The sequence below is a fragment of the Protopterus annectens genome, chromosome 1.part1 (assembly GCF_019279795.1).
Source record: "Protopterus annectens isolate FY-2018-M chromosome 1.part1, PAN1.0, whole genome shotgun sequence".
NCBI lineage: Eukaryota > Metazoa > Chordata > Ceratodontiformes > Protopteridae > Protopterus > Protopterus annectens.
The window spans coordinates 1,516,204,641-1,516,232,275 of NC_056726.1; the positions used below are offsets into that span (position 1 = coordinate 1,516,204,641).

The window sequence follows — 27,635 nt, forward strand, 5'->3', positions numbered from 1 at the left end:
AATATATGTAAATATTTAATTAATATAATGTGTGTAAATGAAATAGGAATAGATATAAATATAAGAATTAAAAATTAAATATAATGTAGGGAACCTGACTGTTACCTGATCAGACTCTTCATTTTTTAAAATGGGATATATAGAGAAAGTCTCATTAAGGCCTGGGAATGAACAGGCATTGCTACGAAGTTGCCAATACAGTTCTAATATTTCCAACCGTACAGAGTCAGGGCCCCCCCCCCCCCGACTGTCATTTTGAACACAGTGTACCGCCTTAAATAAAAATGTATGGTGGGGAAAATCACTAACATGTTTGGCTAATGCATTTTCTAATTTGCCTTTTTTATATAATAAAGATGCTTGTACACCCTCTCACGTAGTCTTCTATCTGTCTTACCAAAGTAAAATGCTAAATATTGTTGGCATTGTGCAACATAAACAACACCTTTGGACTGGCAATTTAATCTATTTTTTACCTTAAATGTATGGTTTCTAATGTTAAAGGTCTCACCAGTGGCCATATTATGACAGAAGTTACACATGTTACATTGAAACATACACTTTCTCCATAGCAACTTTGGGCTATTACTCTCCATGATTTGCTTCAAATTCCTACCCCTTTTCCACACTATTTTAGGGGTGTTAGGTGATTTGTTTCTTAACTCCTGTTGTTGCAAATCAGTGGCCAATTTTTGTGAATGACAGATGAAATAAATTCGCTGTCAGTACTAAAGGGTGCAATGAAAGACAAATTCAATTGGTTGTTTTCACTGTGTTGAGTCTGGATTGTGATGTGTAGGCCTTTACCCAGGATTGATTGGAAAAAATCTAACCTTCTTTTTTCTTGGACTTCCTCAATGAGGTTAGTAATCAGTTGTTCTGGATAACCTCGGTTGGTAAACATATTTTGTAATGTTTCACATTCTTCCAAAAAAAATCTAGCCCCCTTGATACCATCCGAGAGGCCCGGACCAACTGCCCTTTCACTACAGATATGTTTTGGTACCAAGGGTGGTTAGTTTCATAATGTAAGAAACTATTGGAATAAGTATCCTTTCTGTAAATCTTAGCACAGTAGACCTTGTTTTGTATTACAACTATATGACCTTTAACAACAAGATTTACCTCCAGAAAGTAGTGGTCGCCATGGGATCCCCATGTAGAGGTAGTTTTACAAACTTAGTGATGGCTTATTGGGAGCAGGTAATTGTGTGGAAAAATGAAAAAGTGAACAACCAGATAAACTCTACACACGTTTCCTTGATGACATTTTTATTTTAATCCAAGGAGATGAAAATGAAGTGAAAAACATTGTAACCTATTTTAATACTACTTCTGAAGTCTTGGAATTCACGTACACTTTTGGTAAGGACAGGATTTTCTAGTTAGATGTAGAACTATGGAAAGACTTTCAGAACAAAACCTACTGTGCTAAGATTTACAGAAAGGATACTTATTCCGGTAGTTTCTTACATTATGAAAGTAACAAACCTTCCAAAAGAGATCTGTTGTGAAAGGGCAGTTGGTTTGGGTCGCTCGGATGGTATCAAGGGAGCTAGATTTTTTTGGAAGAATGTGAAACATTACAAAATATATTTACCAACCGAGGTCATCAAGAACAACTGATTACTAACCTCATTGAGGAAGTCCAAGAAAAAAGAAGGTTAGGTTTTTCCAACCAATCCTGGGTAAAGGCCTACACATCACAATCCAGACTCAACACAGTTGAATTTGTCATTCATTACACCTTTTAGTACTGACAGTGAATTTATTTCATCTATCATTCATAAAAATAGGCCACTGATTTTCAATGACAATGAGTTAAGAAACAAATTACCTAACACCTCTAAAATAATGTGGAAAAGGGGTAGGAATTTGAAGCAAATCATGGAGAGTAATACCCCAAAGTTGCCATGGAGAAAGGGTATGTGTCAATGTAACATGTGTAACTTCTGTCATAATATGGCCACTGGTGAGACCTTTAACATTAGAAACCATACATTTAAGGTAAAAAATAGATTCAATTGCCAGTCCAAAGGTGTCGTTTATGTTGCACAATGCCAACAATATTTAGCATTTTACTTTGGTAAGACAGATAGAAGACTACGTCAGAGGGTGTACAAACATCTTTATTATATAAAAAAAGGCAAATTAGAAAATGCATTAGCCAAACATGTTAGTGATTTTCCCCATCATGCATTTTTATTTAAGGCGGTACACTGTGTTCAAAATGACGGTCGGGGGGGCCCTGACTCTGTACGGTTGGAAATGTTAGAACTGTATTGGCAACTTCATAGCAATGCCTGTTCATTCCCAGGCCTTAATGAGACTTGCTCCATATATCCCATTTTAAAAAAATGAAGAGTCTGATCAGGTAACAGTCAGGTTCCCTACATTATATTTAATTTTTAATTCTTATATTTATATCTATTCCTATTTCATTTACACACATTATATTAATTAAATATTTACATATATTTATTATATTAGTTGCTTACATCACAAAGCTTGAAGGTTTTTATAAATTTTTACAGGTAAAATGTGCATTCTGATATTTACTAAATGTAAATATATTTATTATATCTGTTACTTACACCATAATACTCGAAGGTGTGTATGCCTTTACTTTGTGGGAACATGTATTAGTTGTTTAGACATATACTATTGATTTTTATGATTTTTATATTTTTTATATATATTTTTATATGTAAAATATGTATTTTGTATTTTTTATTGAATTGTATAACATGTATGTATTGTAATGCACCAAGAAGGTATCTTATCTGTTGGTGACTTTTATGTCATGGCTCTTTTGCCGCAGATATATATATATATATCTATATATATATATATATATATATATATATATATATATTTTTTTTTTACAGTACTATTCTTTATAAGTAAACACATTTCACACAGTAAATATTAATAATTATTTAATATATGTGGGTGTTAGAACAATCTAACTCATGTGTTCGATTTGTTGAACACATTGCGTTACATGATGGCTTTGCACACAGTGTTAATGCTTGCATCTTTTGCTTTAACTACTAATTTAAACCACCAACTGTTATTTTGATTTTAATTGTATCAATTGTGTGGTCCTATCAAATGTAGGACAGGGTTATTTAAACAGGGGTTTAGGGTTCAACCAAACACCCTAATAATGGGCGATTTCAACAACCCCACCATTAACTGGGAAAACTACTCATGTGCCAACTCCTTCGCAGTTGAGAACATTTGTTTGTCTGAAGAAGTCCCACTATTTAGTGGGACGAAAAGCACTTTGCAAGTACTGTGTTTCTTTAAATAAATTTCCTTTGCTTCAAGAATAGCGTTTATATTTGTTGCATTCATGTGTTGGAGTATCTTGGTGCAATTCTCAGGACTTTTTGTATTTTTCCTAGGATGTTGGCAATATCAGTTGGGTCTGTATATTTAGTGCCATTGTGCTGTAACTCAGAGCAGATCTGAGTGTTGCCATTGAGATTCTTGACATAGCTATATAATGCTTTGTGGTTGTCTATAGAATTAGTGGCAATTTTGTTTTCGTAACTAGCTTTGGAGAATTTTATCAAGGATCGCAGCTTCTTACTGAGGCTGACCAGGGAGCTCCTCCACTCATGGGATTTTACTCTCTTTTGCAACAGTTTCTTCCTTCTGTTGTACAGTTTGTTTATGGCAAGGGATCACTAGATTGGCTTCCTTTTTTTGGAGGATAGCGTCTTGGTTCTGTTTGGGATAGCACGATCCATGCACTCGTGTAAGTGCTTATAAAGTGCAGTTGTGTAGGATTCAGTAGTCATAACTGTATTGTCCATCTGCATGGGTGTCATGAAGTTCACCACTTCTGTCTTAAGAAGCATGAAGTTGGCCTTGGAGAAATTTTTTACCGTGGTTTCCTTAATGGGGGGTGGGGGCAGGATGTGGTTATCTAGGGTGATTAGCTTATGGTTAGATCGGACCAATGAGGTGTTGACTTCAGGTGTAGAACACCAGTCACTCATGTTGGTAATGACTAGGTCTAGGATATTGTTGCCCCTGGTGGGGGTGTGGATATGTTGATCCAAGGCATTGGAGTTTATGAATTCCAGAAACGTTGAGCGAAGGAGTTGGCACATGAGTAGTTTTCCCAGTTAATGGTGGGGTTGTTGAAATCGCCCATTATTAGGGTGTCTGGTTGAACCCTAATATTTTCCAGTACATCAAGAAAAGAGGAGTGGGAATCCTGGGACATGGTGGGGGATCTGTAGCAAGCTACAATTTGGATTGCAGTTTTGCCCAGAGTTAGTTGCACTTGGATAACCTCGGATGCATTATGCTGAGCAACTAGCCTGGAGGTGTGGATATCCTTAATGAATATGGACACACCTCTTCCTTTGGTGTTCCGGTCCAGGTTACATGGCCGAAAAGTGTGGTATGAGTTATAGCCTGGTAGTGCAGGGGTGCTGTCTGGAGCCTTGAACCAGGTCTCAGTCACTGCACAGATATTGATGATTTTGATTTTAAGGAGTGCCTCGAGTGAGTGCATTTTGAGATTTAGACTTCTAGCATTTAGTAGCATCACCCTCAGATTTTGCTTGCCTGTTCCTGTTACAGTGGTGAATTTGTCATTTGAACCTTGCTTAAAAAGGCACTATAGGGGCAGCAAGAACCTTAGCCAGTATCCGGAATCCCAGGGGTGACAGGTGCAGGCCATCTCTGGCAAAGCATTGTAGTCTGTCGTCCATGTCATCCCAGGCAGACAGATGCTGGATCCCTTTAGAATGACACCATAAGCTTAGCCAACTGTTGAAGTCTATCATTTTGTCCTTGTACTGCGATATCATTCTGGGTGATGGCAGAATGCTACTCAGGGCTAGGGTCATACCTGCCTGGGCTACAAGATCAGGGAGCTCTTCCATGCCTCTTTTCATGTAGTCCAGGGAAGTATGTCTCAAGTCGTTCACACCAACATGGACAATGACAGAGTCATATTTGTACTTGTTGTGGAGTGACCTGAGTGCATAGGTTATGTGGCGGATCCTGGCACCTGACAGGCAACTGACAGTAACCTTCTCCTTGTTTAGCCTGGTGAGTGGGACATCGGTGTGCCTGGCTATAGAGTCACCTATGACTAGTGTGTTGGGTACATTGTTTTACCTTTTTTAGACAAATTTGCCTTAGAGACCATAGAGCCCTTACAAGCCTAGCCATGTTAATCCCAAGTATCCCCATTTGTTTTTTTTGGGTAGTTGACAGAATGAATTTATGAGTGGAGCAACTCTGTGATCTACACCAGCTACCCCTGTCCATGACAGACATGGGTGCTACCCAGGGGTGAAGTTGCGGTATCCTATCAAATTATCTAGGCTGTATTTGAATAGGGTCAGTGAAGAGGGGTCTGTTTTTTATGAACAGGAAGTCTATTCCAGAGAAGCAACAGTCTCTGGAAGGGATATCTGTCTCTCCAGCATGTTCTGTTAATGTCACAAGCTAGGCTAAGATCCCTACAGCAGGTGACTCTTTTGCCATTTGACTTGCAGATGCGCAGAATTTCCATTATTGCAGGGTTGGAGATTGCCTTGTAGGCCTGGCACAAGTCACCTCTCAGCAGCCTGTAAAATGCAGAATAAAATGACAGGGCTTTCAGCCTGTCCATGTAGGTCATGGTTTGTAGTCCCTGTATTTTCTTAGTCAGAAACCTCTAAGGTCTCTCCAGTTGCTGCAGGTGTCTCCTGAGGTACATGCCAAAGGGTGCATTATACTCTATTAGTGGTCTGTTAAGGGTTGAGTACAGTGGAGTTATAACATCCCTTGAGCTGGTTACTATGCCTTTGCCTATGAGGTGCACTACATAGAAGTGTCTATATTAGAACACCAAATGCTTAAAAAAGCAAACGGTGATTAATTGACCCTATGTAAGTGAAAACGTACAATTTTGAACTGTCAGAACAGCGATTTTTTTTTTCCTAGGGAAAAAAAATCGCTGTTCAAACAAAAAAGCAAAAAAAAATACTTTAAACATTACATTAAGTTGGGGGCCCCCTACTTAAATATACCAACTCCGAGACCACACTAGAGTGCCGAAAACTGCAAAGTAACGAAGCGGCCAAGCAAATTCTTTCCCAGGGAAAGAATTTGCTTAAAAGCCGCTTCAATATTTTGCCGTTTCATGCTTTTTGAGTTCGACCAAGATGCATTCAAAAGACTGAGTCTTCAGTTTTCTAATAGGGAACCACATAGAAGGCTTTCCTTCCCACTGTCTTGAAGGTCAAAGTTCAGATTGCTATCAACCTGTGTTACCAAGTCTCACACCACTGGGTTGGAACTCGAGGGGGGAGGGGTGCTGTCAATATTGTAATTTTTTGGGAATTCCATTTTGCCAAAGGGAATAATAATGCATCTTTTTGCATTTAGTTTTAGACCATGGATTTGGCACCAATTATTTGTTTGTGTTAGCCCTTCTTGTAATATGTTGACATCATTGGGGGACTCAGTGATTGCTCCTAGTTTGCAATCATCAGTGAACTTTGTGAGCCAAAGGCCATCTTCTTTGGGCTGGACTTCTGAGAAATAGATGCCAAACAGTAAAAGCCCCAGCACAAACCTCTGTGGTACTCCACTGCTGACGAATCTACTAGTGAAGGTGGAGTCACCAATTCTGACAGTGTGTGTTCTGTCAGTGAATCAAGTTGCTATCCATCTAGTAATGTAAGAGTTAATTCCTATCTGGGAGAGTTTTTTATGGATGCCAGAGTTGGGAATTGTGTTGAAAGCTTTGGCAAGGTCAAGATAGGCAGTGTGCACTGTCTTACCTTCATCCGTGGCTTTGGTGACCTTCTCAAAGAAGCCTACCAGGTTTAATAAGCATAATCTAAAGAAGCCAACTGGGTTGGGTCCTGTGTTTGGAGGTCGCCTACATTCTTGTTGATAAGGTTCATGATAATTCTTTCCATGGCCTTATAGATGAGGCTAATTAGGCTTATGAGTCTGTAGTTCCCAGGGTCAGTTGAAGGCCCCTTTTATGCAAGGGGATTACTGTTACTGTTCTCCATTCTGCAGGAACATAGCCAGTTCTCAAGCTATGATTAAAGAGAATGCTAAGTGGGTCCACTAGGTGCTGTTTTACATTATTTAGTAAATGACCAGGGATATTATCTGGTCCCATTGAGGCCATGTTTTTGGCCTTGGCAAATGCAGAGATGACCTGTTCTCTAGAAATACTAGGCAGACAGCTGGTGTCAGGTATGCTTTGGGATATGATAGGTGGGAATGGGGGGTGGAGTTTGAGTTGAATCTGTGAGCTAGCAGGTTGGTGATATCTTACTGTATAGTATAAGTGATCCCATCTACAACCACTTTGGCACATAGCTGGGCATTCCCTTTTAGAAATACCTCACAAAGAGGATTACCAGCCTCAAACAGATGCCCTACACAGACTGTCTCAAAAAACTCCAGCTTTACTCTTTCGCATATCGCCTACTCAGAGGCAATCTCTGCCTAACATACAAAGCTATGTCAAACCCAGAGCTGTTGGACATGCTCCACTTAAAGAAATCCCAATCCCTCTGAGCTACACGCTCTAGGGACCTAAACCTTGTCATCACAATAAACAGAACATGCTGGAGGGATAGATTTCTGTCCCAGAGACTTCCCATACTCTGGAACAAACTACCTATCTATATCAAACAAAGCTCCTCATTAGCACTCTCCAAAAAAAATCTTAATGATTGGATGGGAAATAGGAAATTCACCCCGGGGATCACCTCTGTGGCTCTGCTTGACAGGGGCACAGGAAAATAATTTTCTTGAGTGGCGAAAGCCAGGGTATCTTTTTGGCTAGGCTTGTATAGGCCCTAGGGCCGATAGCCTAGTACCTACGTATGAACATAGTTAAAAAATGCCTAATGATTATCCTTGGCTAGGAATGCAATTTTAATTTTGTAATTTGCTTTAGAAGCCTTAACAAGATTCCTTATTTTCTTGTTAGGTTTAAGAGGAACTCTTCCTCTGGAGATTGATATCCATCTTGCTTTTGGACAAGTTTTTTCCTGTTGTTATCTAACCTGTTTATACATGAAGTCCACCAAGTTGGTTTGTTTTTACGGGAAGATCTGGTTTTGATCTGGTCAGGTACAGCAGAGTTTATGCAGTTGCCTAAAACTTTGTACAGGGCATTTGCATACACTTCTGCGTAGTGATCATCGATGTCTGCAATTGCAGGTAGTATGAAGCTTTTTATACCATGTCTTAGTAGGCTGTAGTTAGCTCTGGTGAAGTTCTTTATAATTTTTGCTCCTGTGAGGGTGTCAGTTCCAGTACTTACTTCAAAGGAGCCTGATTTGTGGTCTGACCTACCCAGGGAGGGCATCATGCAAGGGTGACCCCATCCCCATGTTGGTGAGTACTACGTCCAGAACATTACAGCCCCTAGTGGGGATGCAGACTACAGATTCCAGGTCATTTGTGTTAACAAACTCCAGGAACCTCTGAGTGAGCACATCTTTGCTCATGTATGTCCCCGCAGTCTATGGAAGGATAGTTGAAATCTTCCACGACTATTGACTGTATGGCAAGGGATTCCAGTAAACTGAATTAGGTGATGTGCATATCCTGGTTCATGGTGGGGGATCCACAGCTAGCAATAGTGTGGTGTGGTACTATCCCAGTAGTTAATTGGACATGGAGTAGCTTGAGAGAGTCATGCTGTTTGACCAGTTTTGAAGTGTATTTAGCTTTAATAACAATGGATACACCTCTTCCTTTGGTTGCTTCATGCTCATTTTGAGGTCTGAATGTGTGGAAGGCATTGTAGCCTTGCAGAGCTGGGGTGCTGAGAATACCAAACTAACCAAGCAGTATATGTGCAGGAAAGGTCATTCTCAGTTCAAAATCACAAGTTGGAAGAAATAAATGACCTATTCCGTAAGATTTTGGGATCTGTAATTATATTTTGTTTAATAAAGCTTAATTAATTTATTTTATTTTATTTATTTTACATTTGTTGACTGGGATAGTCTGTCATAGTGAGGCCCTTTTGTAGGATGTCCACATCGTTAGGAGTTTCGATTATGGCTCCTAGTTTGCAGTCATCTGCGAACTTGATTAGCCAAAGACCTTCTGTGTTGGCCTGTACTTCAGAGAAGTAGATACCAAACAGGAGAGGACCCAGGACTGAACCCTGTGGTACTCCACTTGTTACTGGTCTAAAGTCAGATTTGGAGTCTGCTACTTTCACAGTGTGGGTTCTCTCAGTGAGCCATTTGGCAACCCATCTTGTGACATAGGGATTTATACCTAGTTTAATGAGTTTATCTATAATTCCAGAGTGAGGGATGGTGTTGAAAGCCTTGGTGAGATCTAAATAGGCTGTGTGAACCACCTTACCCTCATCTACGGCTTTGGTGACCACTTCAGAGAAGTCTATCAGGTTTAGGAGACATCATCTACCTTTTACAGATTCAAACTGGGTGGGGTCCAGAGATTGGAGATTACCAATGTCATTGTTTATAAGTTCCATGATGATACGTTCCATAGCCTTGCAGACCAGGGTTATCAGGCTAATGCTCCCCCTTTGTGGAGTGGGATAACTGTCGCTGTACGCCATTCAGCAGGCACAAAGCCTGAGGTGAGGCTATAATTGAACATGGTACTTAGGTGGGGTGCCAGCTCATTCTGTAGTTCATGTAGAATGCAACCTGGGATGTCGTCAGGTACCATGGATGCTGTGTTCTTGGCTTTGGAGAGTGTGGTTTTTACCTGTGCAGCCATGATTACAGGAACTTTGCATTCTTCCGGCATAGAGATGGGCCCTTTAGGGGGTGAGAGGGGGGAGTAAAGTTAGCACTGAACCTATCTGCCAGGATGTTGGCAATATCAGCTGGTTCTGTATATTTAGTGCCATTGTGCTGTAACTCAGAGCAGATCTGAGTGTTGCCATGGAGAATCCTGACATAGCTATAGAATGCTTTGTGGTTGTCTTTAGAATCCGTGTTAATTTTATTTTCGTAACTAGCTTTGGAGGATTTTATGAGGGATCTCAGCTTTTTACTGAGGCTGACCAGGGAGTTCCTCCAGTCATGGAATTTTACTCTTTTTTTTTGCAACAGTTTCTTTCTTCTGTTGTAGAGTTTGTTTATGGCAGGGGATCACCAGATCGGCTTCCTTTTTATGGAGGCTAGAATCTTGGTTCTGTTAGGGATTGCACGATCCATGCACTCATGTGAGTGCTTATAAAGTACATTTGTGTAGGATTCAGCAGTCGTACCTCTATTGTCCGTCTGCATGGGTGTCGTGAAGTTTACCACTTCTGTCTTAAGAAGTGTGAAGTTGGCTTTGGAGAAATTTTTTATGGTGGTTTCCCTAATGGGAGTGGGGGCAGGATGTGGATATCTAGGGTGATTAGCTTGTGGTCGGATCTAACCAATGAGGAATTGCCCATGTTGGTAATGACCAGGTGTAGGATATTGCTGCCCCTGGTGGGGGTGTGGATAAGTTGATCCAAGGCGTTGGAATTTATGAATTCCAAAAAAGTTGAGCAAAAGAACTGGTACATGAGTAGTTTTCCCAGTTAATGGTGGGGTAGTTGAAATTGCCCATTATTAGGGTGTTAGGTTATACCCTAATATTTTCTAGTGTATCAAGAAATGAGGAGTGGGAATCCTGGGGCATGGTGCAGGATCTGTAGCAAGCTACAATTTCGATTGCGGTCTTGCCCAGAGTTAGTTGCACTTGGATAATCTCAGATGCATTATGCTGAGCAACTAGCCTGGAAGTGTTGATAGCCTTAATGAATACGGACATGCCTCCACCTTTAGTGTTTCGGTCCAGGTTAGTTGGCTGAAAGGTGTGATATGCATTTTAGCCTGGTAATGCAGGGGTGTTTTCTGAAGCCTTGAACCAGGTCTCTGTCACTGCACAGATATCGATGTTCTCCATTTTAAGGAGTGCCTGTGCCTCAAGTGAGTGCAGTTTGAGGTTTAGACTTCTAGCATTGAGTAGCATTACCCTCAGATTTTGCTTGCTTGTACCTGTTATGTGGTGAGTTTGTCATTTGAACCTTGCCTAAAAAAGACACTATAGGGGTGGCAAAAGCCTTAACCACTATCCGGAATCCCAAGGGCGACAGGTGAAGGCCATCTCTGGCAAAGCATCATGGTCTGTCAATCATGTCATCCCAGGCAGACAGATACTGGAGCCCCTTAGAATGACACCAGAAGCTTAGCCAATTGTTGAAGTCAATCATTTTGTCCTTGTACTGTGGTATCATTCTGAGTGATGGCAGGATGCTACTCAGGGCTAGGGTCATACCTGACTGGGCTACAAGATCGGAGAGCTCTTCCATGTCTCTTTTCATGTAGTCCAGGGAGGTACGTCTCAAGTCATTAACACTAACATGGACAATTATTAGGCTAAAAAACCTTTAAGGTAAACATTACATTAAAACACTAGGGGGAACCGTTGGTACTCTAGAGAGCAGATATAACAACAACATTTAATCCTCAATACTAACACTTTTATTTACATTACTTGCATGTTCTCTTGTATTTTAGGACAGTACTGTTATTGAAACGCAAAGGAAAGAATGGGGTGTATATTATACACTTTACATGGATTAACTAATTGTATTGCACAAGAACATTAACGCTAGGAGAAGTTCAAAAACTGACATGTTTTATTGTTTAATAAAGGTACGACTATTTAATTAACGGAGTGTGTAACTACAGAAAACCAGAAAACGGACACTTAAATTAATTTTATGTGTATTAATTATCATATTGGATCTACATATAAACTTTTTTACGTACATAAAAAACAATAACATTTTGAGGTTTGTTGGAAAAAAGTTGATTCTTACTTCTTCCTGATAGGACAGGAATGAAGGCAGTAACTATTTAAGTGTAACAGCAACTAGAGAAGTATGTCTGAAGAAGTTCAGGTATAACCCGAACGAAAAGCACTTAACATTTACGAGGATTCTGTTTTTGGAAGTTATTCATTAAAATTGATACTGTGTATTCAACTTGCTCTGGATATCCCTATTTTTTTCATTTTCTTGCTCGTTTGGTAAAACGTGCACTTGCTTTGGGTACTGGTGCACTCTTCACTGTTAAACACAGCAACTGAGTAACATTTAACTTCGTGTGGTTCCAGATCTAATTCCGGAGCTGAGGTTTTTTTGTTTTTTCTGTTTGTGGACGTTTATTGGTGGTTACTAACATGGACAATGACAGAGTCATATTTGTACTTGTTGTGGAGTGACCTGAGTGCATGCATTATGTGGCAGATCCTGGCACCCGACAGGCAGCTGACAGTTACTTTCTCCTTGTTTAGCCTGGTGAGTGGAACATCAGTGTGCCTGACTATAGAGTCACCTATGACTAGAGTGTTGGGTACATTGTCATGCCTTATAGGCTGTGGTTGAGTGGCACACTGAGCTTGTGGGCTGTGTGTCATTTGGGTTGTGTTGGGGGGTGGAGGTTGCTTGCATTTCTGCTTTGGAGGTCCCTGTTGCTTGGGCAAATTTGTATTGAGAGCCTCTGCAAATGTAGGTGTGTGTTTTGTGTTTCTGTGTGTGTGTGTTTTGGTGGTGTAGGTTTTGAGGGACTATGTGATGAGTGTGGTGTGGTGCAAGTGTTTACCCTCTCCTCTTAACTGTCTAGTCCAGTCTTAGGTGAAGAGAGCTTTGCTTCCAGTTTGGCTATATAAGTGCATCTCTCACAGGTTGTAGTGTTGGGTGGTAGGAGGAGAGGGATGTCTGTGTACATGAGGCAATTGCTGCACTGCCCCAAGATGCCCAGATTCATCAGGTAAACAGGAGAAAACACCGGGAGCTGACCCTTAGACATGCCTGGATAGGTGCTTATTTATTAAGGACTAAAACCTGTTTTCCCTATAGACAAGTGAGGAAAGTTGAGTGCTGTAGTAATTTGTAGCTTATTTAATGCTTACAACGAGTTCTGAATAAGTGCTGAGCTCAAAGAAACAGATTTGAGTGCTAAAACTAAAATGCTGGCTAGTTCTAATGGAAAATTCAAAGAGCAGACTTTATGGCGCTGGGAATAGTTTAACCCAAGCTAAGCGGGGGCTCAGAAGCTTACAGTCATGGATACAGCAAATCTGTATCTGGACTACACTACTTACAGGAAAGGCAAGCAAATTTAATCCATCATTAAAACTTGGTGCTGCTTTAAACACATTTAAATGAGGGTGGGTTCTGGGAGACAGTGTTAGGGTGATCTACAGACAAGGCAGGGTGTGATGAAGGATGATGGAGAAGCTATGAGATGATATGCAGTCAGAGAAAGGAATAGTACTTAAAGGTGTAAATGAAGTGAGCGAGAGTCAGAATGCAATTGAGTAAAGCCACCTATTAATGAGCCGCGTTTTAAAGTTGATTGTACAGAGTTACAGTCCTTCTACCTTCATTTGCTTACTGTGTGAGTCTAAGTGAGTCACTTCTCCAGAAAGTGCTTACAGGTTATCCCTAAAAAGGATGCTATGATCAGTGGGTTTACCTGGTTAACACATTAATAAAATAAACATTTTCATATCAATGTTTATACTGATTTCTGCTTGCATGCACAGTAATTGTCATTGCTTTTCAGGTTATAAACAGATTCAGTTACCAGAGCCTTTCTTTCATTGTCTGCATTACGTATTATTTGTTAACCAGGAAAGTCTGACAAGGAGAGAGCCTATTTTCAGCAGAGGTCCTGGTTGAAATACTCCAGACACATATCTTTGGAATGTGGGAGGAAACCGGAGTACCCCGAGGAAACCCACACAAATGCAGGGAGGACATGCATATTCCATACAACAGGCACCCCAGCCAAGAATCAAACCTGAGAACCTGTTGCTGTGAAGTGACAACGTTAGCCACTGTGCCAGTCTGTAATCATGGAAGTTGTGGAAGAAGATGGGCACTCATATCATTTTTGTCCATTACAGGAAACCATAGCAGGCCAGTGGTTGATAGTACAGAGTTTCCTTTAACTTACTATTATAGATATTTGTTATGCACCTAGATCTGTGAGTTGTTCTGGGGCTGGACTTGGTTGCCCAGATTTGTAAGGTCATTTGACATCTGACAGTCCGGTTGTAGATAATTTTTTTTCTAAAATAACTCTGCATAGTTAATAGAGGGAAACAAATTTGTGCTTTTATCTTTTTTTTGGTTGCAATTAGTCAGATTGAAGAATGTTTGCCATTAAAGTTAGAGAGATTATTATACCAAAAATTATGTTCTAGATTTATAGTCTGTATCCAAGTTACTTAAACTATGACTTTTCACCAATGCATAATTCCACAACTGAACAGGTAATCAGGAGTGTAACTGGTTCTATTAGTAATTAGTTACACCATAACTCTCAACCTTCCATCTTCAAAATGAGGAAAACTGTTTATCATAATGTGGAACACTTACTAACAGCTTCATCTAAGAAGCTCATAGGATGGCTAAAAAGTATTGTTTTTACTTACAGAAATATTTTTAATGACTTAATATGATAAAGCTCTATTTAACATCACTATTAGTTACAAACATGCCTAACACTGAATGTGTGACAGTCTCTTTCAATGTGGTGCTTCATGGAACATGAACTTTTTAAGACCCTAAATGAGAAACATTCCACGTAACGAGGTACACTCGAGAGGTAGGAGTTACACATGCAACACTGTGTTGGATTAAGACATGACCTTTGTTTTAAGCTCCGCATTGATGCGCAGACTAAATTTGCTGCACTGGTGTGTTTTCTCAAGTGTTTTTGCAACGTTGTACTTCTGGTCAATAGTAACACTGCTTTAATGAATGCACTATTTGCCTTTTTCAAAGTACAATAATTATTTTCTAAAAACAAATGCATATTCACCCTGGTTCTTTCCCCTTTGTAATTTGTTTGTTTACTTTTTTTTTTAGGACAAGCCATCTGTAGAAGAAAAGCAACCCTGGCAAACTTACAGAGCAATGACGCTAAACACGGTGCACTCTGAACCAAAAGAGAAATTAGAACTGCACTCTACAGACTGGGAAAAACCCTCCACTATCCCTTTGGATTTATCTGAAGGGGACTTTCAGACTGAAGTGTGAGGATTCTGCCATAAGTCTGTATATCTCTCATGCTACTTTCAGGAATTGTTTTCAATTCCCTAAGCAATGCTGATCTTTATTTAAGATGAAGACTAAAAATAAGGACAAACTCTTTCTGCACTTGCTTTTTTTAAAGGAAGATATTTCTCACTGGGACATGGAGTCACAACAGAGATGAAAATGTTTAACTCTTCGGTCACATAATTCAGCTCTTCTACTTTTACAGTTTTGAATAAAATGTTAGACATATGGTCTGCCACCAGTTCTGAGCACTTTTCCTATGACCACGCTGTCGGTGTCACATTCGAATCTGCAGCCATATTCTGCTTTTTTTTGGGCAATGGAAAACCAAATTCCTTTATGGTGGTGTGAGAACATGTTTGGCTGTTGCTGTGTCATAAATTAATAGAAACGGCAGCACTAAAAGTTGCACATATTGTGTGCTGCAAGGATGTCAGTGGAATTATACCTTATGGGTGCTGCAAGAGTTAAAAAAACCTTCCAGTGCCATCTTTAACAAGCACATCTGTGTGATCTTGTTGAAAATAACGTTAATGGAAGCATGTTGTAGGATGAGGGGTGTCCACTGAAGAATGCTTAGCAATGACAAAAGATGATTGGCTTCTTCTAGTCTATTTAGAACATGCTGAAACGTGTCTTTTATTAGCTAAATAAGAGTGCATTGTATATGATTAATAGTTGTCCTTCTACAGGTGATGTAGGCAAAAACAGATTTACGTCCTCCAAGTAAACAAATTAATATATATATTATATATTAAGAAAAACTAAAATCTGGTACTTACTGATACAAAAATGTGGAGAAAGAGAATACAGGTATGTCTTAAAGTCAGAGAATGTGAATTAATAAGATAACACACAGCATAGCACATCTTATAAGATGGATGACATTGAACTATCACTCTGTTTAACGTATCTATGTCATTGATATAAAATCCTCAAATATGAATGTATGGATATCAGAATGAATTGTTGGTCTACAAGTTCCCACTTTAAATTTCACCCCAGCAATAAACCCGGACAGAAACTGAGGTTAAAAAACACACATCTGAAGTAATGCATGCCATATACATTTTTATTTCAAACTTTTAATAATAATGTATACTTCCAGCAATAATGTTATGTAGAAACCGATGGGAGTCACCATCCTTACATGTATTACAGCACTAAGCAAGTAGAAGTGCCAGTTACCTGCCAGTTTGGATGCAGAATTTTCAAAATGTGTTTTTAATAGTCATCAACCCAGTTTATTATATACACATGAAAAAAGCTGGACTGTACTAGTAGCATATTTATAGACTGAAGCCATTCTCCCCTGACCAGTGCTTTGAAACGAGGCACATATGTTATAGCTTACATTCTTGTTTTGTAAAGCAAGGCAGGCCAAAATGTCCAGACTAGAAAAGGCAGATCACTTGCTAGACTTCAGCTATTAAAGGTGGAAATGCCAGTCATCAGAAGATAAAAGAGACAGAGGGAACATTCATAACCAGAATAAAAACATTTAGAACAGTTTATGGAACAAATATAGACAGTATATGTTAACTAAAAACAAACTTTTGAAGACCAAACCAGGAAACACAAAAAGAGCCAGTCCTAGGATACAAATCCAAAAACCACTCTGGAACAGTATATTATACTGTTCCAGAGTGGTTTTTGGATTTGTATCCTAGGACTGGTTCTTTTTGTGTTATATGTTAACTAAATCTCAAAAATAAGATCTGAGTAAAACTTAAAACATTATTAAGAGCAGACCTTTTCAGATGCCACAAGTACCAGAAAGTTCACCTTTAGGAGACATGCCAAGAAATGAAACACAGCTAAAGAGTAAATGCCAAAGAATGAAGCTGGAGATTTTGAACTGAAACACAAGTCCTAGATTCAGGGCATGTAACGTACTGTAAATGATCCACTCGGAAACAAAAACTGAGTACAGCAAATGCCAGACTCACACAGGCACCTTAGATAATAATTTATTTAGTCAGTTCATATAAAATACATCATATCAATGCGTCGCACAACCTTTTAGAAAATCTTTTAGTCCTTCCATTGTACAGTTGTCAGAGTGAATGAAAGTTCACAAATCCAAAATGCTTGCAGGGATTATACATGGTTTAGTGTATTCTCTAAGAACATAAATACCAAGGATGTAGTAAATATACCAGAGTTGTAACTAAGAAAGGTGTTAAAATGTAAAAGCAGAGATGAAATTACGAAATTGCTAAGATTAAGGCACATTATGTATGAAATTACGAAATTGTTAAGATTAAGGCACATTACGTATGACATATATAACTATGTCTCACTATCAGCTCTAACAATACCAGATAAATGCAAATCTGTTGTCAGGTAAGAGCCAGGAGATACCAAGGGATGTGGACACTGTAGGAATCACAAACTGCACCATATATATATATATATATATATATATATATATATATATATATATATATATATATATATATATACACACAAGTGACACTGAGAACTGATTAGTTATCACTGATAGAGCACAGTACATGTCGGACATGCACCAGTAAGGTATCACTAGAAATAGCACATTTAATACAAATAGGTGGAACACAGAATGCCAGGCAGAGACCTCGTAAATTAACAAATACTTGTTTGGGATACCATAAGTATATGTAGAGATGTCATCAATATACAGACTATCTACACAAGCAGGGCTAAGGAGCTTAAACAAGAAAAGCTCTGTGATTCAGTAAAACTGGTGACAGAAACAGAAGATTTACAGTGCAAATACCAGAAATATACCGGTCTTCATATTTGTAATCTAAGGACCATGACTCATCATTTAAATGTGTTTACCAGGAATGCAGTGATTTTCTTCACAAAAGACATATTCACTTAACAAATTATTATTTTTTTTTGTACTTGTACAGTGAACACTGTAGATGAACACTTGGTGTGAAAATAAATGCTGTTTTATTACAGAATGAGTGCACTTTCTACTTTACTGCACAGTTTTCATGAAACTGCTTTTCTTTTTTTCTTCTTTCCACAGAAGGCTGAATTTCTTACCTAAAGAAATGTGATAACATGTAAGTATGTGCTATTCAAGCGTTTGCATTACTTTCATGGTTAAAGGTATCTGGAAAAGGAAAGGATCTTGAAGCAGGTGGTATAACTTTGTGAGAGGTTACAGGAATAGAACTCAGGCACTTTTAAAAACCTATGTAATGCATTAGCCTTTTCCTGTATATGACATTGCACTTTGTATCTTCCAAACAAAACACCTAGAACGGAAAATGTACAATTCTTTAATAGAAAAATCAAACATTAGAAAAAATTGAAAAGATGAAAAAGCATCAGGAATTCCCTTTCAATTTTGTTTTTCACAGTTACTTAGAGGTGATCTCTGCTGGCTCACATGCATCTCAGCTGTTTCTGATTTTAGAAAGCTGATTTCTGTGTTCTTTAGAAATGCTGCAGAGCTGACAGCAGCATGGAATTTGCAGTATTTATGTGAGATAATCATTGTATCACTGATGATGTCATTTTGTAGAAATCATTGATGATATCATTCTGTTGGAATATCCATTAGCCTGTTCAGCCAGCATAGCTAAAATACCAAGAGGGTGATGCAAATATCCAACTGCTGTCTCTCTCTCAAGTAAACTTACTGAAACATAAATCAGAATCTGCCAATAGATTTATTGTTCAGAATATGTCTTTTTCAATTTACTGGGATTACACAAAACTTAATGTAATCTTGCAAACTACAAAGACTAACTTAAATACATACACATCCAACACTTTCTCAGTTGACTTGATATCATGCAGTCATCATCTGAATGACAGCTCAGACTGCAACATTTCAGAAAGTTCTCACAATCTAGTAATTATCTCTTACATATAACAGAACTCCATTTATACAGAATTTGTAAAAAAGGTTAGGTTGAAACATAATAGTAGACTGCATGTTTCCAACTTCTCTGCTAGTCAAGCAATGTTTCATAATACACTTTTATTGATAACATGCATACATAGCAGAGCTGCACATTTTATATAGGCCTGTAGTACACAGTTGTGGAATGATATCTCACAGAGAGCACAAATATTTCTTTTGGCCTAGTTTGCTTGGAAGCAGTGTAATTCTAGTTGAATACATCCATTTTGACACTTACCCTGTTAGTATTTCACACAGTTAATAGATGGAAGGACTGATTGAAACTTTCTGAGTAGCAGCCGAATGGATTATACAAGGCCTCTGCTCATTCATAGGGTCATAGGTTCATAGGTCGGTACTAGGCTGTCAGCCCTAGGGCCTATACAAGTCTCGCCATAACAATTCCCTGGCTATTGCCTCCCACAAATATTTACTTTCCTGGTCCCCTGTCTAGCAGGGCGACTGACGTGATCCCGGGGTGAATTTCCAATCTCCCATCCAATCTTCAAGGTTCCTCTTGAAGAGGGCCAAGGAGGTGCTCTGCCTGACATGTATGGGCAGCCTATTCCAGAGTATTGGGAGTCTCTGGGTCAGGAACCTATCCTTCCAGCATGTTCTATTCATCGTGATGACAAGGTTAAGATCCTTGGAGCATGTGACTCGGAGGGATTTGGATTTTTTTAAGTATAGAATTTCCAACAACTCTGGGTTTGACATGGGCTTGTATTTTAGGCAGAGATCGCCTCTGAGTAGGCGATATGCGACAGAGTATAGCTGAAGTTTCTTTAGACGGTCAGCATTAGGCATCTGCTTTAGGTCTGTGATTCTTTTTGTGAGGTATTTCTGGAGCCTTTCTAGTTGTTGCAGATGTCTTGTGAGGTACACACCAAATGGGGCATTGTATTCTATGATGGGTCTAATGAGGGATGAGTACAGAGGGACAATGACCTCCTTTTTTGGATGAAAAGCCCTTAGTGATGAGGTGTGACATGTAGAAGGATTTTCTAACTGTTGTGGCTATGTGGTTATCAAAGGTGACACCACTGTCCACCTGTGTCCCTAGGGCTCTTATCACACTTTCGGTGTTTAGTGTACTGCCACCTATGTGGTAGTTCACAGGTACATGGTTTTTCTCAAAGGGGACAACTATATATTTTTTGGCATTTAGCTTGAGCCCATGGCTCTGGCACCAGGCATCCATTTCGATAAGGCCCTTTTGTAGTATATCCACATAATTTGGGGATTCAGTAATGGCTCCCAGCTTGCAGTAATCTGCAAACTTTGTAAGCCAAAGTCCTTTAGTGTTGGCCTGTACTTCAGAGAAGTAGTTGCCAAACACGAGTGGTCCCAGGACAGAAACCTGTGGTACACCAATTGTCACTTGTCTGGAGCTGGATTTGGAGTTGGCTACTTTTACAGTGCGTGTTCTGTCAGTAAGCCAGTTTACAACCCATTGAGTGACATAGGGATTAATGCCCAGCTTAGTAAGTTTATCTATGACTCCAGAGTGGGGGATAGTGTTGATAGCCTTGGGGAGGCCCGGGTAGGCTGTGTGAACCACCTTACCCTCATCCACGGCTCTGGAGATTGATTCGAAGAATTCGATCAGGTTCAGGAAGCAAGATCGGCCCTTCACAAACCCAAACTGGGGGGGGGGTTTCCAGTGTTTGAAGGTTGCTGATGTCTTTGTTTATAAGTTCCATGATAATATGTTCCATGGCTTTGCAGATCAGGCTCATCAGACTGATGGGGCAGTACTTCCCGGGATCCAAAGTGGATCCCCCCTTGAGTAGGATGACTGTAGCTGTGCGCCACTCTGTGGGCATGAAGCCTGAGGTGAGGCTATGATTAAACATGACACATAGGTGAGGTGCTAGTTTATTTTGTAGTTCATGCAGTGCACAGCCCGGGATGTCATCTGGTCCCATGGATGCTGTATTCTTGGCTTTGGAGAGTGCGGTTTTTACCTGAGAGTCCGTGATTACCAGAATTTGGCATTCTTTTGGTATTGAGATGCGAGCTTTAGGAAGTGAGAGGGGGGTGAAGTTGGCTCTGAATCGATCTGCCAGGATATTGGCAATATCCTTGGGATCAGTATATCTAGTGCCATTCTGCTGTTGCTCAGAGCAGATCTGAGTATTGCCATTTAGATTCTTGACATAGCTATAGAATGCCTTGTGGTTGATTTTGGAATCTTTAGCAATTTTGTCTTCGTAACTAGCTTTGGAAGATTTTATGAGGGATCTCAGCTTTCTACTGAGGCTGGTGAGGGAGATTTTTGAATTCTGGATTCTTCCTCTTTTCTGCAACAGTTTCTTCCTTCTGTTGTACAGCTTGTTTATGCTAGGCGACCACCAGATTGGCTTCCTTTTTTTTGGAGGACAGCGTCTTGGTTCTATTTGGGATGGCTCAGTCCATGCACAAGTGAATGTGCTCGTACAGCACCTTCCTTGTAGGATTCAGCAGTTGAACTTCCAGTTCCCATCTGCATGGGTGTCATGGAGTTTGTTACTTCTGACTTGAGAAGCATGAAGTTGGCTTTGGAGAGGTTTTTTACGGAGGTTTCCTTAAAGGGGGGTGGGGTTGGGATGCGGATGTCAAGGGTGATTAGCTTATGTTCTGATCTGATCAATGAGGGGTGACTACTGGTGTGGAGCATCAATCTCCCATGTTGGTAATGACCAGGTCTAGAATATTGGTACCCCTGGTGGGACTATGAATTAGTTGCTGTAGGGCGTTGGAATTTATGAATTCCAAGAACAGTTGAGCAAAGGTGTTGGTACAGGAGTAGTTTTCCCAGTTAATGGCAGGGTAGTTGAAATCACTCAGTATTAGGTGTTTGGTTGTATCTTAATATTTTCCAGAATATTTAGAGAGGTGTAATGAGAATCTTGGGGCATGGTGGGGAATCTGTAGCAAGCTACAATTTGTACTGCAGTCTTAGTGTTAGTTGCACCTGGAGAAATTCAGATACATTGTGTTGGGCAACCAGCCTGGAGGTGTCAATCTCCTTGGTGAATATGGACATGCCTCCACCTTTAGTGTTTCAGTCCTGGTTTGGTGGCTGAAAAGTGTGGTATGGTTTGTAGCCTGGTATTGTAGGGGTGCTCTTGGGAGCTTTGAACCAGGTCTCAGTTACTGCACAGATATTGATGTTCTCCATTTTTAGGAGAGCCTCGAGAGAGTGCATCTTGAGGTTTAGACTTCCAGCATTGAGTAGCATTACCTTCAGATTTTGCTTGCTTGTACCTGTTATGGTGGTAGTTTTGTCATTTGAACTTTGCCTAAAAAAGGCACTATAGGGGTGGCAAGAGCCTTAGCCAGTAACCTGAATCCCAGAGGCGACAGGTGCAAACCGTCTCTTGCAAAGCATCGTGGTTTGTCGATCTTGTCATCCCAGGCAGACCGATACTGGATCCCCTTTGAATGACACCAGAAGCTTAGCTGATTATTGAAGTCAGTCATTTTGTCCTTGTACTGTGGTATCATTCTGAGCGATGGCAGGATGCTCCTCAGGGCTAGGGTCATACCTCCCTGGGCTATATGATCCAAGAGCTCTTCCATGTAGTCCTAGGAGGTATGTCTCAAGTCATTCACTCCAACATGGACAATGACAGTCATATTTGTACCTGCTGTGGAGTGACTTGAGTGCATGCATTATGTGGTGGATCCTGATAGCTGACAGGCAACTAACTGTAATTTTCTCCTTGTTCAGCCTGTTGAGTGGGACATCAGTGTGCCTGACTATAGAGTCACCTATGACTAAAGTGTTGGGTACGTTGTCTTGCCTAAGGGGCTACTGTTGGGTGGCACACTGGTGTTGTGAGCTATGTGACACTTTGGCTGTGTTTGGGGTGGTGTTTGTTTGCATTTCAGTTTCAGAGGTCCTTGTCGCTTGGGCAGCTTAATGTTAAGAGCCTCCGCGTATGTGGGTTTTGTGTTACTATGTATGGGTTTTGAAGGACTCTGTGTTGTTTAAGGTGTGTGGGTGTTAACCTTCTCCTCTTGACTGTCTAACACAATCTTGGGTGAAGAGAGCTTTGCTTCCAGTTTGGATAGGTAAGTGCATCTCTCACAGGTTGTAGTGTTTGATCGTAGGAGAGGGTTGTCTGTGTACATGAGGCAATTGCTGCATTTCCCCAGTATGCCCAGATTCACCAGGTGGACAGGAGAAATCACTGGAAGCTGACCCTTGGATATGCCTGGTTAGGTGCTTTCTTTGTGTAGTACAATAGCTCTTTCTTGTCCCAGTGGACTTTCCCGTTTAACAAATACAATAAATAAATAAAATAAATAATACTTCTCCCCAAGACATTAAAGGCTCCTTAATAGATTCCTTTTTCATCTTTTCCTCTAACACTGTTTCACCACATCAGAGATGATGGAACTCCCTTCCAGTACATTCCATGAGATATTGTTTAAGTTACTTAATGGAGCATAATACTTGAACTCATTAGTCCTTTATTTTCTGTATGCATTTCCCATGTCAATATTTGCTATTATTGGTAATGTCCTCATTTTCTTGGCTAAAAACAGTTTAATAAGTGCCTTTGTATTATGGATGAGAACTAGCTCTTGTCTTGCCTTTAATGTCTTGGGGAGAAGTATTATTTATTTATTTTATTTATTTATTGCATTTGTTAACTGGTGCAGTCCAGTGGGCCAAGAAAGAGCCTATTCTCAGTGGAGGCCGGGGGAGAAAAGCTGCACATTAATTACATACAAAGTGAAATATTCGCACACAGAACCAGGTGTGCTGAGCAGTACTTTTACATTCAAAGAAAAGAAATAATAGCAAGGACAGTGATTATGTTTACATTCAAGGTATAAATTTAAAGTTCGGAGGGCACACATTCAAATAACACATGAGAATATCTGCAGACTGCTTAGCAGACTTATGAAGAAGGAAAGAGTCACGTTAAGGTGACAGCCAAGGTGTGTGTCAGGTAGAGAGAAGGAGAGGACCTGTTTGTAGCTGAAAGGCTAAAGCTGAGACTCCGGAGACATGAATCAGGTGGTGAGGGAAGTTGTTGGGGTGCAGGAGCAAAGCCAGTGAAAGGAGAGATGTAGTTTCAGGCATTTTTTTAAAGGAGGCAGGATTGCTGATAGTTCTGAGTGAAGGGGGGAGATTATTCTATAACTTAGAGATGGTATAAAAGTACAACATTTGGCCACCTGAGAGTTTGGGTTTATCGACTGACAGTAACATTTTGTTTTCAGACCTGAGGTGGCAATTAGGATGGTTAATGGTCAGTATGGAGGACAGGGAAGGGCAGGTTTCAGGTCTGTAGATTATTTTGTGGGCTGTAATTAATTATTTAATTGTAGGTACGTGAGATGGGGAGGGGATTCTAGCCAATAGAGTGGGTGGAAAATGTTGCATTTGTGACAAATTTAGTAACTTTGCTGCAGCAAGAGTCTAGTTTTCATTTTAATGAGGACTGTAGATTGGTGAGGATGGCAGCACCATATAGAAGAGTTGGAAGCAGGAAGGATGAGGCCAGGGCTATTTTAGCAGAGTGGCTAAGAAAATAGTTGCGCCTATAAAGGGCATCTAGCTTTTGATGTTTTTTTGAATGTTGCTGTAGATGTGAAGTGCAAAAGATAGCTTGTCATCAGTGATGGCACCCAACAGTTTGGTACCAGGGACAACTTCAATGGTGGTGTTGCTTTGGGAATGAACATTGAAAAATGATTTGTCAATAGGGCTAAATTTTGTGGGGGTAAATACTAAGAGTTTAGTTTTATTGGGGTTAAGGGCGAGATGGCTCTGGGACATCCAGGTTTCAGAAGAAGTAAAAGCTTCTTGGGTAAGATGCTGTAATACAGTGGGAGATTTAGAAGAGCAGATGATAGTAGAGTCATCAGCATGTTGTATAACAGTATTGTGAGTAAGAGTGTTGTGAAAGTCATTAACAAATGTACTGAATAGGAGGGGACCGAGAATTGAACCTTGGGGGACACCTGTGTTTGTATTGATGAAAGGGGAACAAGAGTGTTACCATTTAGTGGATTGCTGCCTATTGCTGAGATAGCTAGTAAGCCATTGTTAGGTGGGGGGAGATAGGCTGAGGTTAGAGAGTTTATTAAGCAGAAGGGAGTGGGAAATAGTGTCAAATGCCTTTGAAAATCAAGAAAGAGTGCAGAGACTATGGAGCCAGCATCACAAGCTCAATTTACTGTGTCCAAGAAGGAGATTAGAGCAGTGTTGGTGTTATGTCCGGGCCTAAAGCCATGTTGGGTAGGGGAGAGTATTTGGTGTTCTACCAGATGACTTAGGAGCGGAGTATGAACACACTTCTCTAGTATTTTGGAGATAGGGGAAAGAATGCTGATAGCATGGAAGTTTGAGATTTCTCAGTTGTTGCCGCCTTTATAAAGTGGGATGAGAAATGCTTCTTTCCAGATATCAGGTATGCATGATTCTTGAATGGACCTGTTAAGGAGGATGCTGACAGGATATGCAATGGAGGAGGCAGCTAGTTGTAAATATTCTGCAGGTAGGTTATCTGGGGCATTGGGACATGGCTTTAGTTTATGAAGAAGTTTTTGGATGGTAGATGTGGGAATGGGTGATAGTGAGAAAAAAAGTAGTGGGTTTGTACGGATATGTACTGATGGTGTTACATGTGGGTCTATGTTAATGGATGGGAAGGTGGTAGTTAGTTTTGCGATGGTGTAGATAAAGTATTATTAAAGAGTGAGGCTACCTCAGACGGTGTTTTTTAGGGTTATTGTATTGATACTTACTGCAGTTGCTACCAAGCTAATCCTGCTACTCAAATGCATACAAATTAGAGGGTTTTGACCTTTTGTGCCATTAAGTTGGCAGCTTTTGTTTGATCTTTGTGTGGAGATGAGACCAGGCTCATCTGTGGAGCCAGAGACATAATTTGTAGCATTGCCAGAGAGCAGATTGAGGACTAATCCTGCTAATGGTAAGTCTGACGTTCAACCTGGAATATCTACTTTTTATGAAATATAAACAGAAGTCACTTATATGAAGGATAGAAGTTACATTTTCATCAACAGGTTTACTGAAACACCTGGAGTACTGGCAGAAACATGACATGCCTCCTTATTTTAGTAACCTTTTATTAGGAGACTCTTACACAGATAAACAGAATGAAGCAGAGTCTGATTTAACACACATTTACTCCAAAATCTACAACAGCAGTATTCTAGCATACCATGTGAACAATACATGCACAGTAAGGGATATATTTCAGATCTGAAATACATTATTAATAATTTGTTTAAAACATTATAACCCTTGATTTTTCAAAACAAAGTTCTTTTGACTGTGTTGTAAATGACACTGTTGTACTATAACTGCCTGCCTTGTTGTGCCTGTTAAATTGTATTTTATTGCTGTTTTCACTGTTTAAAAGCTCGTTTTGCTAATTCCACTGATTGTTAAGTATTCTTTGGTACTTTTTATTGTTGCAAAGCAATCTGTTCTGCTTGTTCTGGTTTACTCACTAAGCAGTGTTAAAATAACTGAATGGTTAGCTGTTTAAAACATTCTTTAGAGTCTACTTGCTGTTTTGTTCTTTAAAATGTTTTTTTTTTGTATCCCACTGCTATTTTTATGTTGTGTTAAGCATTCCCTAGTGTCTCCCGCCTAAACTAGGGTAGCTAGTTCAGATACAGGCTTGCTGCATCTGGGTCTGTTTGTAGTGGTTGTTTGTTCTGAGCACATTTTCCAGGCCATCTTTGATTGGAAAGGACCCGCCTGCACTCTAGTGAGAGACGTGTGATGAATGGAACCTGTCTGGTGAAGGGTGATTGGTCTAGGGCTTGGAGTAAGCATCCTCATTGGTCCTTTTGAACCTTTTTAAAGTCTTTCATGTTTTCAGCTTCTGGCATTTAAGCAGGTGTCTGCTTATCTATTCGTGTGTACTGCCGTGCAATTGTGCGCCATAGCGAGACAGATAAATTCAACAATTTTTCAACCCACCCACCACTATTCATCCACATAGTACCACTACTTCTACACATAGTACGCATCAAACACAAAAGTCAGTGTATGACATTAGTGTAGACGTCATCCTTAGTACTTTTCCAGTCAAAGAAATGCTGCTAGTCAGCTGTGACCTATTAATCCGCCAGCAAAGAAACCTCGGCAGAAGTATCCATCCACTCAGCACCTTCTTGATCAGTCCTGAAAAGCCCTCCCTTTGTGATAACAGTTTTTCAACCTAGTATTATGGACAGTTGCACTACCCTTTCTTCTACCAGCCTTGTTGACTTGGGTCTCTTGAGGCAGTGTAGCAATTGCCTCATGTACACTTACAACCCTCTACTAATAACTCATTCTAGTGCAGAGTGTGAAAGATGTATCTACACCAAGAATCTTGAATCCATGCTCTCTCGCACTTGAAACAGTAACACTGAAGAGGTTGTCAACCCACCCACCACTACTCATACACACAGTACACATTGAATACAAAAATCAACATATACACAGGGTCTCTCAGAAAACTTACTGAAACACCAGAGACCTCCAAAACACAAGAATGCTACAACTAACAGTTCCCACAGCCCCCGAGACACATAGCAACATCAGTGTCTCACCTACCAAGTACTTAAGGAGTAACACTCAAAAAACATTTTTTCTTATCATTGGAGACT

General features: G+C 40.0%; 1 protein-coding gene across 6 annotated transcripts in view; it reads left to right on the forward strand.

Annotated features, from left to right (window-relative positions):
* ADGRB2 (adhesion G protein-coupled receptor B2) overlaps positions 1-18,048 on the forward strand; it is a 5,411,420-nt gene extending 5,393,372 nt beyond the window's left edge. For all 6 annotated transcript variants that reach the window (XM_044082710.1, XM_044082742.1, XM_044082734.1 and 3 more), the window contains one exon: positions 14,903-18,048. In XM_044082710.1, the coding sequence (XP_043938645.1) occupies positions 14,903-15,073 (171 nt within the window). In that variant the 3' untranslated portion in view covers positions 15,074-18,048. The remainder of the gene's footprint in view (positions 1-14,902) is intronic.
* The last annotated feature ends 9,587 nt before the right edge of the window (positions 18,049-27,635 follow it).